Source organism: Hipposideros armiger, unplaced genomic scaffold (assembly GCF_001890085.2).
Source record: "Hipposideros armiger isolate ML-2016 unplaced genomic scaffold, ASM189008v1 scaffold_21, whole genome shotgun sequence".
NCBI classification, from domain to species: Eukaryota; Metazoa; Chordata; class Mammalia; order Chiroptera; family Hipposideridae; genus Hipposideros; species Hipposideros armiger.
Genome location: NW_017731371.1, coordinates 4,504,191 through 4,518,657, shown reverse-complemented (window position 1 = coordinate 4,518,657; position 14,467 = coordinate 4,504,191). Strand labels below are relative to the sequence as shown.

Here is a 14,467-nt window from a genome sequence, read left to right as displayed (position 1 = left end):
GTGACAACCAGAGGAATAAAGGAGAACTACATTCCTGATACTTTCCTTACTTCTGACAGAAGTCACTTAGTAGAGCCTAGCAAGCAGGAAGTAGAAGTGTGTTAAAAGAAAAGACAAGCCGAACAACCCATCTGACAGCCGGTGGTTTGAATGACGAAGGGCAACCTGGGCTTCCGTTGGCTTTGGGGAACGTCGTGGGTAACACTGCCTCAGGACATATCCCACGGCGTGGTGTCCGCTTTGTTCACATGTCACTGTGCCTACTGTGTGAGCCTTTAAGCCCACTGCATCCAGATAGCCTCCTGTCAAGATGATTTTGAACTTGGAACGTTTTCACTCAGAAAAACACTATGTATGGACAGTGACTCGATTCGATGGCTCACAAAAGCTTATTTCACCTGCTTTGTAACAGCGCTTTTCAATCTGAGCAAACCACCACTCGTAACATTGTTCTGAAACAGACATGTCCTCTGCCAGTGTCACGTGTCAGCAGCATAGGAGCTGTGGCAATCCCAGCTCTGGGGCAGCAGTACCAGTGAGAGCTGGGAAGGACCCCAAAGTGCTGAAGGCAGAAGCCAGCAAGGCCCCCCGCACAGAGAACAGGAGGCAGATCCAGGCCCCTGACGTCTGTGGTCTACTGAGGTGTCTGTGAACATCCCCGACCCTGAGAACCTGGCAGGTAGTGGGAGGTGAATTCCCAGATGCACCCCAAATCTCACACTACTACACTGAGGTGCAGAGAGGAAAAAGCAGATGCCGTTTCATCTTCAGCCTCAGTCTGAGATGAGGGGCCTCTTCACTGGGCAGACAATGAGTTCCCTATGAGGAGCAGTCTAAGCACCAGCAGACATCCACAGGGGGGTGGGTGGGAAGGTGGCCAGGCACAGGTCTTCTCATGCAAACACCACAGATCCCAACAGAATACTGCTCATTACTTCATTTCTCTGAACTTAAGTGAAGGTCCATGTTTGATTTTTTAAAAAAATTATCCAGTAAATTCTTACTGAATGCCTACTATGCGCCAGGCACACTGCCAGGAAAAAATCAGAATAGGTCCTGTTCTCACTGTGCTTACTGCTCTAGTGAGAGGACAGCCTGGCAAGCATGACGCAGGTGGAGGTCCGCGTGGCATATGAGGGTGCAGAAGGAACCCGAGGGGAACACTGGATCGACCTGCAACCATTCCTTCCTCTGCAGACACTCATTTCTAGGCGGGTGTGTGGGTGGTGGGGGTGCCGAGGTGCCTTTACATGACAGTGGGGGTAGGTAAGGTTCTTTGATAAGAATTCTAGGACTGGCATGTTGAAAATACATACCCTAAGCAGATCTTCAATCAGTTTCACAAACAGTCTGAGAGCTAGTAACAAAGTTGATAACATAATCATTTACTAGAGGCCAGATACTGTTCCAAGCATTTCCCAAGGATTGTCTCATTCATATTCTCATTATATTAATATTATCTCACTTATATTAACTGTCTTATCATCTCCATTTTAAAATAAGAAAACTAAGAAAGGTGAAGGAACTTGCCCAAAGTCATAAGACAGATGCTGAACACAGGCTGACTCGAGGCTGTGCTAATAATCAGTACTCTCTGATACACTCATCTTTCATTTCTAAAATCTGAAGTAAACTTCACCTTGAATTACTCAGCAGTCTTGGTCTGATGTAAGCAATCAGTTACTTCACATGTCAATTGGATTTTTGCAAAGAAACCACACTTGCATAATGGACTTGCAGACGAAACTGACATTGTAGTGGTACCGACAAAATGGCCATACCTCTCCCTGAGAGTTTTTCAATATAACCTTCACATCTTCACCAGTGCCCCAAGAGTTCTGGTTCTTCCAGATGAGGTCGGTGGGAGGACTGGCTGTGACACCAGCATTGGCAGCCCAGATCTGGAAGAAAAAAAGGACATCAGTCTACTCAGAACCCAGCCATCCCACATGCCAATGACAGCAATGTTATGACAAGAGCTGAACACCTTGTAGGACTGATCCTAGAGTCTCAGGCCTGTGCCCTAGTTTCAGACTTGCTGTATTAACTAGCTGTGTCAAGGAGAACCCAGAGCTTATCTAGGCCTCAGTTTCCCCATCTGAGAAATGAAAATGATGATACACAGGGCTCTGAAGTGAAACTACCTACACTCACATACTGGCTCCTCTACATGTCAGCTGACCTTGAGAAAGTTACTTTACCTTTGTCATCCATATAATAGGACAGAAATAGCATCTATAATACATGAGCTTGTTGGGAGGAACAAGTGATGACCACAGAGTGGTGGGCTTGCTCAAAGACTATTAGCTCTCACTGTTAGCATTCTATTATTCTATGGGTTTTACGGGCCATCCTTCCATGTTAAGGGAGCTTTCTGACCCCCTCCAGCTGCCTACAGCAAGAGCTGTGGAGATGACTAACTTCTCACAAAACTCCTACAGCAGACAGCCTATCTAATATTGGGTTGTCGGAAAAGTCATGAAGTATTTTGTCTATGTTTTTCAAAGGTCATTTATTTATATAAAAAACAAAGATCAATGATATATTGCCCGTTTTGTTCAATAAACTTTTGCCATCTTTCAGTGAGCTTCATAATTTCTCGTTCATAGAAGGACCTGTCTTTATTTGCGAAAAACTGAACAAAGTGCTGATTTACAGCCTCATCTGAATTGAACATTATACACCATGCAAGGAGTTTTGAAGAGAGCGAAATAAGCGGAAGTCTGACGGTACAAGGTCAGGCGAGTATGGTAGGTGTGGCAACACATCCCATCCAAGCTCCAATCATTTTTGACGGGTGATCAAACTTGTGTATGGTCTCCCGTTGTCGCGATGGAACACAACTCCTTTACAATTAACAAGCTCTGGACATTTCTGGATGATAGATTCGTTCAAACTGTCCAATTGCCTACAGTACACATTCGAATTGATTGTTTGGTTCCTTGGTAGGAGCTCGAAAAACACGACACCTTTAAAATCCCACCACACTGAGAGCATAACCTTCCTCTGATGAATGTCTGCTTTCGATGTCGTTTGAGGCGAATCATCACGTCGGGACCAAGACCGTTTGTGCACCACGTTGTTGTAAACAATCTACTTCTCATCACCAGTTATCAGTCGCTTCAAAAAAGGATCATTTTCCTAATGTTTAATGAGCATATTGCAGATGTTTATATGTGCCGTCAAATGAACTTCTTTGAGTTTATGCAGAACCCAAATATCAAGCTTGCTTACATATCCCAGCTTCTTCAGGTGGTCGTGAATGCTTGAATGATGGACGTTCAATGTTTCTGCAATCTCTCGTGCCGTGTAATGTGGGTTTGACTTGATCAATGCCTTTATTTTGTCGTCATCAACCTCAGTGGGGCTCCCTGACCGAGGAACGTGGTTGAGATCAAAATCACAAGCATGCAATTTCATGAACCATCGTTGACACTGACGTTCTTGTAGAGCCTTGTCACCATAAACTTTACGCAACTTTTCACAAGCTTGACACGCATTCTTCCCTTTATGGAAGTAAAACAGTAAAATACGGCAAAAATGCAGTTTGGTCTTCCATCTTCCACTTGTTGTAAAATCGCCAAAACTCAACCAAATCGCTCAATTTTTTTTTTAGAATGAAGCTAGAACTGTCAGCTGTCAAATGACATAGCAATAACATAGATGTGAATAACTCTAGTACTTCCAAAAATGTACTACTGCCATCTATCGCAAACATGAGTCATGACTTTTCCGACAACCCAATAGAATCCTCTTAACGGAAGTTGGTATGTCTCCAACCAGGGACCAGTAAGTATCACAATGCCCCGGAGTATCTGAGATTGAACTTCGAAAAGAACACAGGAAATGAACAAATCACCCATTATTCAATGGATAACATGACTGCTATTGAAAGGCAAAACAAAGAAAATAACTATATTTCCCTTCTCATAAGCATGGAAATTCTGCCATGTTTTTTACGCACTTATTGGCAGAAAAGTATGGGTAAAGTGGAGAAAACTTGAGTCAAAAAACGTAGGTGTGGGGCTGCCGAGTAGCTCGTTGGTTAAGAGTTGGCTTGGGAGCACAAGCCCTGTGCAGCAGGGCTGCCGGTTCAGGTCCCACATGGGCCAGTGACGCTTTGCCCTCTACAGCTAAGATGGTGAAAACAGCTCGACCTGGAGCTGGGCTGCCATGAGTCGCCGGCAACGGCGTAAGCTGCAGAGGGCTGCCGTGAGCGAGCTACCATCCAATGGACAGTGACCATCTGCCTCACCCGGGAAGAGCGCAATGATCACAATACCAACATGGGCCAGTGAAGCAACGTCCTCCACAACTAAACTGAAGAACAAAAGGACAGCAAGTTGTCTGTTCCCCTTCCCCTATTCCCCAAAGCTGTTCACGCCCCCAATTCCCCAATAAAATTAAAAAAAAAAAAAAAAGTAGGTGTGAATCCTGGACCAGTCACTACACGCAATGTCCTCATCTGTAGAGATGCTACCACCACTCCTGGTCTTTCTAAGAGGTCACATGAAAATAGACAGAAAAGTTTTCTAGCCCATAAAGTGTTTTACAAAATAAAAGGCTATATGAAGCAAAAGGATGATTGGAGATGGTACAGCAGGTATAGTTTTAAATGGGAAGAAAAATCTATGTATTGATTAGGCAAGTCCTTCCTCTTTAGATGCTCACTTACATTTTCCAGATATCCCATCAGCATTATAAATGGAAAGGGCTCAGAGCACTTTCAAAACTGAAAAATGAAACTGGCTCTGGGCAGACTTTCAGATTACGTGAAATGTTAGTGTTTTCCTAATTTCATACAATACTTTTCACTCATCCACGTGGAATCATACAGTTGGCTTAGTGGTAATAATAATCATATAAAGTCAGTAATCTTAGTGGGTAGTTTCACCTAAAATTAACATGTCCTGGAGCTGTGTTGTTCAATATGGTAGCCACATGTGACTAGTGAGCACCTGAAAGGTGGCTAGTCCAAACTGAGATCTACTGTAAGGATATCTGTAAATTTGAAGACTCAGCTAGATAAAAGAAGGTAAAATATCTGATGTAATTTTTTTCTTTGGATGTAATTTTTTATATTGAGCACATGTTGAAATGATAATACCTTGGATATACTGGGTTAAATAAAATGGAGTACTAAACTTAATTTCACATCTGTACTTTTGTTAAATGCGGCTACAAGAAAATTTTAAATTACCTATTTATGTTCTCTTATTTTTCTTCTAGAGTTTTAAACTCATCTTTGCCGTTGCCTTGTACAATTTTACAGATCACTTATTGCTACTACCAGGCTCCAAAGAGTTTCTTATCACCTTTAATGCTAGCTACTAAAGAAAAAAATGCATTACATTATTTTATATGATAATCGAGATCTCCATTAGACCTATAGAATGTATATCTGTTTAGTCCCTGAGGAACTACATTCAGGGGAAAACGCAGATGATGGGCATGTTTTCGCATTACTTTAGAGAAGAAGAGCACACTTAAATCTGAATCTTCTGAATTAAAATATCAGATACTTTCCACTACATTATGCAGCGCCATAAGACACATAATAAGACCGAGCAATTTTCTCTCACTATAGTAATTACTAAAGAGAAGAAAAGATAATACTTAGGATATTTGTTCCCATTTTTACCCATTATTATAAAATTAGCATTTGATTTTCACAATGTGGTGTCAAGCTCTATAAATACACGTTTTTCAAGAGAAATTCTAATCTGTTGATCCTTGGATCTTAAAACACTATAGTAAGGTTTATCAATCAAAATGTAAAACGTGTTTAATATATTCTTTTAAAGAATCAATAAAGAGAGTCATCTCTACATTCTTTAGGGGTGAAAATAGTGACTTCTTTAAAATCTGTATCAAAGCTAATGGATTTTACTGTTCGCTAAATCACTTACTAAGTAAAAGCAAAGAATTTTTGGGTTTGTTCAATGAAGCATACATCTCCAAAAAGTGAGTAAATGATATTTAGTAACTATTGAAGAAGTGAAATCTAGAGCATAGCAATAGTGAACCATTTAGAACTCAAAATAGTCAGAATGGCTCATAGCGCATCTCTGTAAATCCAGAACCTTAGATACTATGTAAGAACAACATGTTGCTCTTGCTAAAATACTGTGTTTAAAGTCGTGGCTCTTTACAACAGTGCCTATCACTTAATGACTTGTGTTGAAAATATAGGTCCCTGTCCCAATAGCAGAGGTGGTGATTGACTAAGGGTGAGGTGGGGCCTAGACGCCAAAACACTACCCAGATGGCTCTGATGCCCACCCAAAACTGAGGTATCAACAGATTATCTCCCTAACTGTCCTTTACGCCAAGCAGGATCTCCTGAATTATACTGAGCTACTATTATCAGTCAAGGGACAACTGTTTTATATCTACTAGAGTAGGCAAAATAAAAAGAATTCATAGGTCAATTCTTTCACTTTTTATCGTTAATTACTGCTCTCAATAAGGTAGAACTTTTACAGTCTTTAATTGCACATGTGATTCCCTAATAATGTCAAAGATGTTTTAATGCCCATTTCTAAAATGCTTCTCTTTAAGCCAAAAATTTTCTTAAATTACTTGAACTGTTAGTTAAGACCATGGAGTTAAATAGATGACTACATTCACTTACTGTAACAGTCTGGCCTGCCTTCAGCACATATCTTGAGGTATATTTATAAGTGACTGATGTGTCTCCAATTTTTCTGATCATCTCCCAGCCTCCCATTGGTTGATCCTAATCACAGAACAAAATAGAACAAGGTCACTTCAAATATAAAAAAGCTATAGAATAATCAAATAAATGAATCAATGCAGGCAGTTAAACTAGCTTTATGACTGTCTTCCTATGATTCATGTTTTCCCATTATTAAAAGAAAACATGGCTTCTTTGTCATTAGCAAAACAGTATTTCAACAATGCTGCAGCTTTAGTTATTAAGGTGCTTAATTTTAAAGAGGACAAAACTGGAAGAAAACGGCTGTGAACCAAATTAAATGGTCATATTCACTGCTAAATCAGGTGGGTCTTTTACATTCACAATACAATCTAGCTGTTGTAATCATAATTACAAACATCTAATACTTAATTACTTTAAGTTTTCAAAATACGCAAATAAGCTTAGAAACGGAAGTAAAAAAATATGTCGTTTTCCTTTCGCATCTTAGAGCCTATTCTCTTTAGTATCAGAACTGCTGGGACCCCGTGGCCCGTCGAAATTGTTTCTTCATCCACATGAAAAATTAGTTTTAATAGCTCTGGTGAGAAAAAGAGTAATTTTCACAAACAACATTGGACAAATCGTGAGCGTATCCTTCAGTTAGTGGCATCCATCCCACCGCAGCCCCGGGCATCCCCAGACTTGCCTTCCTCTGACATCATCTCACACCCCGGGGAACCCCAGCTGCCCCGTGCCTAGTCAGGGAGGACCTTCACCACTGAGCTCTCAAAACCCCAGTTCAAAACTGCAGAATTCCCTGTTTATGTTTACTTCTAAACAAATAATTTCAAGACGGTTTCATACTATTCTTGATACAAATTAAGTCATTAGCATGAGTTTACTCATTTACAGAGAAAAAGGCCCCCTGCATATATCTGAGTCTGGTTCATATTTCCTTCCTTTCGCAAAGTTAATGGCTGTGAAAGAATACCCACCCTTTACACCCAAACACCAGCTTTTCACAAATCTGGCTAGAGCAGGGAGTAACAATAATTCATCCTTAGGAAGGCCACTGTGACAAAATAACCAGGAGTGAAAAAAAGTGCTGGCTCTGTAAAGAAGGGCTAATAAAATCTTGGACCGGCCAAGTGGCTCAGTTGGTTAAGAGCTGGCTCAAGAGTGAGAGCTCTGGGGCTGGCCGAGTGGTGCAACGGTTAAGAACTGGCTTGGGACACCAGAGGACCCCGGTTCGGATCCCACATATGAGGGCCAGTGACACTGCCTTCTACAGCTAAGATGCTGAACAACAGCTTAACCTGGAGCTGGGCTGCCGTGGGTCGCCGGCAACGGCGTAGGCTGCAGCCCCTGTGGCAGTGGGTTGCCATGAGCTACCGTATGTGGCCAGCAGCCAGCGTGAGTGGCCAGCAGCTGCAGTGAGCGGCCGTCCAGAAGCTGGCGACTGATCTGCCTCGCCCAGGAAGAGCGCAATGATGGTGCCAACTTGGGCCAGTGAAGTGATGTCCTCCACAACTAGATTGAAGAACAAAACGACAGCAACTTGTCTGTTCCCCTTCCCCCAATTCCCCAGCACTGTTCCCATCCCCCTAATTCACCAATGAAAATCTTAAAAAAAAAAAAAAAGAGTGCAAGCTCTGAGCAACAGCAGTTCAATTTCCGGCCCAAGTTGAGCTGCCGTTTAGCTGCCAACAGGTGGCAATATGGCTCAGCTAAAAATAAAAAAATAAAATAAATAAAAATAATTAAAAAACAGAAAATCTTGAGGGTCGGCCAAGTGGCTCAGTTGGTTAAGAGTTAGCTTAAGAGCGCAAGCTCTGAGCAACAGGGCCGCCAGTTTGATTCCCACATGGGCCAGTGATGTTGTGCCTGAACTGAGCTGCCAACAAGTGGCAGGATGGCTCAGCTGGTGAGAGCACGTGCTCCTAAGAAGGTTGCCTGTTCCACAGTGGGCTATGCCCACCTATAACTAAGGCTGAACTCGGCACCTTGAGATGAGCTGCCTTGCCGCCCAGATGGCTCAGTGGATAGAGCGTGCACTCTTAACAGCAAGGCTGCCGGTTTGACTCCAGCATGGGATGGTGGCTATGCCCACCCGCAACAAAGATTGTAACACAGCACCTTGAGCTTAGAGGCCACAAGCTGCCCAGTTGGCTGGTCCCCCTCCCCAATTCCCCAACACTTTTCCCCTCCCCCAATTCCCCAATTTTAAAAAAAAGGAGAAAAAAAAAGAAAATCTTTTGACCACTAAGAGCACCACTCCTCTTCCCCCCTTCTATTTTAATACTTTCTACATAAATTTATATAAAAAGGAGGGAAACTCTTATTCTGTGAAGACTACTAAATCCAAATAAAGGCTGAGGAATTAGACAAATTGCAAGACAGCCCACCAATCAGCAAAGCCTGGCTAGACAAAAAAATTGGGTCTGTTTTTGTTACCTGTTCAGAAGTGTTCCTCAAGCGGATGAATTTCCCATCCACATCAATCTCTTCAATGCAGATGTTTCCAGTGGCCGAAGCGGAATGAGCGATGCTAACGCTACTGCTTGCCTCGGATTCTTCCACATCGACTCTCTTCCGCTTTCCTCTGGTTGTGCGCACGCTGCGACTGGAGGAGGCTCGTGACACTGTCACACGGGAAGAAGGGCTTGGAGAGAGCTTCAATCTACACAGGAAAAATAAAACGTTCTGTGTATGAAACACATATGCCCTTCCTACCTTAAAAAAATGGGTATTAATATCCTGCACATGCATTGCTAAAGCAAAACATGACTGACAGTCTGTTAGACAAAGGTGATACACATCTTAACTAACATGAACTGCTGTGTAGCAGGATGGCCACCATCAATTTTCTTTAACATAATAACTGGAATGTTTTTCCTAGGAATAGAACATAACCATTAACGCCAAAGGTTTAGAAAGCAGAGGAGAAGGTCATCATCCCATCTACCATCACCCTACCACAACCACTGTTAGTTATATTTAGTACACTTTTCTTAATCTTATCATGTCTATATATATTTTTTTTTACAAAATCACAATCACAATGCACGTAATACTGAAATGGAATGGCTTTTTATCCTAAATCAGATACTTTTCCTTTGGAATTTTTTTCTGAGAATAGGTGTGAAAAGAATTTATACACTAACCACATTTGAAAAATAAGTATAAAGTCTCTTTCAGCAATTCTGATATTTACAAAATTAAATTATCAAAACATTTAAAATCTCAAAGGAAAGACTCCATCCTGACACAGCCCAGCATTTATAATAATAATAATTATAATAATAGACTGCTCAAGCAACAGTTTCCGTTGCTGAGGTAGAAATATGATTTATCACTACCTACGTCTATGACCTAGGTTTTAAAAGTAATAACAGAGAAAATATTTAAAGTTGCCTTAGTTTTTTAAAAATAAAACCTAGTCCTATTTACTTTTAATTAAAAAAAGGTAGGGGCAAAAACTAGACTATGAGGTAGAGCGGCAGCTAAGTTTACTTACCTCTCTTCTTCACCTTCTAAGAGTTTCCTGTAAGCGCTGATTTCCATGTCCAGGGCTAGCTTTACATCAAGAAGCTGCTCATAATCGTTCAGCTGTTGCTGCATCTGATCCCTTATTTCCGCCATCTCTCTCTCTTTGTCAGACAGCATGCGTCGAGAGTTGTCTCTTTCTTTAGCAAGCAAGTCCTCCAGCTCTTGAATCCTCTCCAAACATGCTCTAGACTTCAGATTCAAGGGAACGCATTTACTTTCTAGGAACATGCCAACATTAGCACAGGCAGCTATTTTAAACCATAAACCACTTCCTGGACTGGAAAGCAAATAGAACGCTAAGGAATGTCTAACATTAGAATTCAAGAGATTTTGATTTTAATAAATTAAACACCAAAATTCCTCCAATATAATATACAGCCCACAGGAAAGTTTTGGCTTACAAAAGACTATAAAAAGATATAGTCACCAAATGGAAGTGGCATAAATGTACATATAATTTTTCTGTATCTGGCCAAATAAAACAAAATTTTAAACTGGGTTTCAACACAAGTCTGGCTCCCCTATAAACCTTTTAACTCAGAAGTATAAAGTTAACAAAAGTAAAGAACTAAAAAGATAGGAAACTCATTGACAAAATAAACTCACTGATTAAAAAAATAATAAAAAGTGTGGGTATGTTTTGGAGAATTGCTGGGGCTATTCGGAAACCAAAGAAAAGGGATTCTGGTTATCCCTTTAAGGACCGTGTCTCTTTAGGACTGCTGTTCTCTCTCACGCTCAATTAGTATGCAAAAACTGTACAATATAGTGTGGTCTGTGAAAGGTACCTACTATGCAAAAACACTACACTGTCATTAGGAAATTTATTTCTCACAGGGGTCCAGGTTAAAAATTTTGAAACTGCTTTACATGTGCACTGGGGTTGAACAAATAAGTAAACAGTATGGCAGAAATCAGGTTTCTCATTCTGAGACAGAAAAGTTACAGATAAGCGAGAAAGAAGCCTAAGATGAAATCTGCGGCATGGGGTTAGAGGAAGAGACGTAGTATGAACTCGTGTTTAACTTGATATAAATACAAGTAGACAGATACGTGTGTAAACATGGGTTAGCATACATACATGTATTACTTAGCTCTGTCCACAGGACAGCCTAGAAGCAATGACACCCCAGTACCAACAAGCATACTCAGAGCCCACATCTCAATTTCTATATGTTAATACCATTCTCTGGTAACAATAACCAGGGCTCCCTGGAGAAGTGGCCGACTCTAAGGCTGAAGCAGGGAAAATACAAGACGAGCTTGGAACATCTTAGACTACAAGGAGTAAACAAGTGCGCCACAATAGAGGGACGTGGTAGCCAATCTGAACTCCCAATGTCAAAAGCTGAAATAATCTGAGCTAATAAATAATGTTGCATGGGATTATAACCTAAAATATAAAGATCCATGAGCCCATGCTGATATTAACAAATAAATGAATAAATTTACAAATAAACAGGGGAAGAAGAAATAAAACTTTACACAAGAATTCCACTTAATAAATGTAGATACTACCACTTCAGGATGGAGCCGAGTTCCTGCCCTTCATCCTCGAGAGAGGGCTGGACTTAGTGACTGCTTCTCAAGAACAGAATGTGGAAAGGGAAACATCCCCAGTGACATGACATGCATGTCATGTAATTCCTGATATGATGTGTCAAGAAAGGCACTTAAAACCCATAACCCCCATCTGATCATAAGAAAAGCACCAGACAGGGCCGGCCGAGTGGCGCGATGGTTAAGAACTGGCTTGGGATGCCAGAGGGCCCCAGTTTGGATCCCACATATGAAGGCCAGTGACACTGCCCTCTACAGCTAAGATGCTGAACAACAGCTCAACCTGGAGCTGGGCTGCCATGAGTCACCAGTGACGGCGTAGGCTGCAGCCCCTGCTGCAGTGGGTTGCCATGGGCTACCGTATGTAGCCAGCAGCCAGCGTGAGCGGCCAGCAGCCACAGTGAGCGGCCGTCCAGAAGCCGGCGACTGATCTGCCTCACCCCGGAAGAGCGCAATGATGGTGCCAACTTGGGCCAGTGAAGCAATGTCCTCAACTAGACTGAAGAACAAAAGGACAGCAACTTGTCTGTTCCCCTTCCCCCAATTCCCCAGCACTGTACCCATCCCCCAATTCCCCAATTTAAAAAAAAAAAATCTTAAAAAAAATGAAAAGCACCAGACAAACCCAGATTGGAGGGCAGTCTCAGAATACCTGGGCCAGCTCTCCTCAAAACCAGCAAGGTCATGCATGAAAAACAAAGAAAGCCTGAGAAACTGTCACAGACCAGAGGAGACTAGGGACACATGTGGTACCCTGGAATAGAAAAATTACAGTAACAAAAAATGTGGTGAAATCCAAATAGTCTAGAGGCTAGTTAGTAGTAAGACACCAGTTCAGCGTCTTAGTTTTGATAAATGTACCATGTAATCTAAGATGCTAACGGTGGGGGCAAACTGGGTGAGGGAGAAGGGAACTGTCTGTACTATCTTTCCAACTTTTTGGTAAATCTAGTATTATGCCAAAATAAAAAGGCTGTTTAAAAAATAAACAATCAATCAATGAATTACAATTCAGGGTAGCATCTGACATTTTATTGCAGAAGCAGCATCCATCTTAAGGGTGATGCTAAACATAATCCCTGCCTCGGAGAAGTTGACTGCAACTGCATTTGCAAAAAAAATGCTATAAACTGAGAAATCCATCTTTCCTCTCAGGCTTCTTATATTTTCTTTCCTCCAAAAGAAAAAATATGTTAACTTCAAAATGTCTTTAATCAATCTCTTCACTTTATCTCCCACATGGGAGATGAACAGAATGGGCAGAAGATGGAATCTAACAGAACTGATAAGACACAAAACTACCCAGGAATCAGAGATACCCTCTAAGCCTAGCCTGTAAACCCCAAAATGTCCCTTTGTCTGCCTCTAATGCTACAGAGTTCTTTAAGAGGGAAATATAAAAAATTACATACAAAAAAGCTTTAAGATTACTCTGAACCATTTTGTATTTTAAATAGAAACATTTAAATTGTATTTTAAATAACTTCACTACTTCTGTTATACAGTGAAATACATAGAATGCAACATGAGATACGGGCCTACATTCTTCCAAATTCTGCCATTAACGACATACACAACTCTGACACTCACAAAACTGGTATCCACGACTGGAAAATGAAGCGGTCTAGGTTATCTGTAAGATTCTGCCTCTAACTCTACAATTTTATTGCTGACTTTTAATGGTTTTAGTCTTCCTTATTTTACATTATGTAACAGTTTATTGTGCTAGTTTATTATGCTCTAGCTGCAATAGCAGTTTCCAGAGTCTGGGTATTAGGAAAACAAAAATTAGAGGTGCTGTCCCAAGTGCCACTGGAGCCTCCTGAAAGCCAAGCAGACTCTGACCACGAAGTTAATGTGGCCCAAGTAAAAATTCTAGATAGAAATAAGAGAAAAATGCTGTTAGTGATATATTAAATGCCTAATTCCAAAACATAATAGTGCCACCTTCTATTATTTAAAAATATTTTCTAAAGTCGCCTTTTAAAGGCTATGTCAATTTTAAATAAAATTTAAGAAGTACTTCACTAATATGAGTCACAAAACTGAAAGGAAATTCTATGGCCTAACAGGCAGCATGATGAAACTGAGATGACTCAACAACAGATAGTATCTGCTGATATACAATAAGAAAAGATTAAGAGATACCTTTGTTCTTTCTGATGATATTTCTAAGGCTAAAATTTATCAATGAATAAAGGTATCACTCAAGATATATTATTCATCATAAAATCTGATAGTAGTAGGAGAGGATCCCTACTTCCCCCTCCCCGACCCCGACAGAGAAATTTAAAACTCGTCTGGTTAAAGGAGGTACTTCTTTCCTGTTTCCTAAGGAGTCAGCTCCTGGGCTCTGCCTAACATCATTAAAATCTACTAAAATGAAGAAAACATAAAATCTTGCAAGGATGAAAACACCACTAAGTGGTAAACAGGGAAACAGCCCTGAGCCTGAGTCAGAAGACGGGCTACCAAGTCCACAGCCTACCACTATTTGACCACGGACAAGTCTGTTCTTCTCATCTGTAAAAAACACCTTAAACCCAGCATACTCAAGTGGATAAAGCAGCAGCCAAACCACAATTAAAAAATAAAACGGAGGGAGCTGACCGAGTGGCGCGATGGTTAAGAACTGGCTTGGGACGCCAGAGGGCCCCGGTTCGGATCCCACATATGAGGGCCAGTGACACTGCCCTC

General features: G+C 41.2%; 1 protein-coding gene across 1 annotated transcript in view; it reads right to left on the bottom strand.

Moving 5' to 3' along the window:
* Positions 1–14,467, bottom strand: part of LMNB1 (lamin B1) — a 52,209-nt gene that overhangs the window by 6,528 nt on the left and 31,214 nt on the right. The window contains exons 6-9 of the mRNA XM_019635277.1: positions 10,179–10,399; positions 9,116–9,341; positions 6,635–6,739; positions 1,782–1,901 (exon numbers count right to left, since the gene is read on the bottom strand). Coding sequence (XP_019490822.1) covers positions 1,782–1,901; positions 6,635–6,739; positions 9,116–9,341; positions 10,179–10,399 — 672 coding nt within the window. The remainder of the gene's footprint in view (positions 1–1,781; positions 1,902–6,634; positions 6,740–9,115; positions 9,342–10,178; positions 10,400–14,467) is intronic.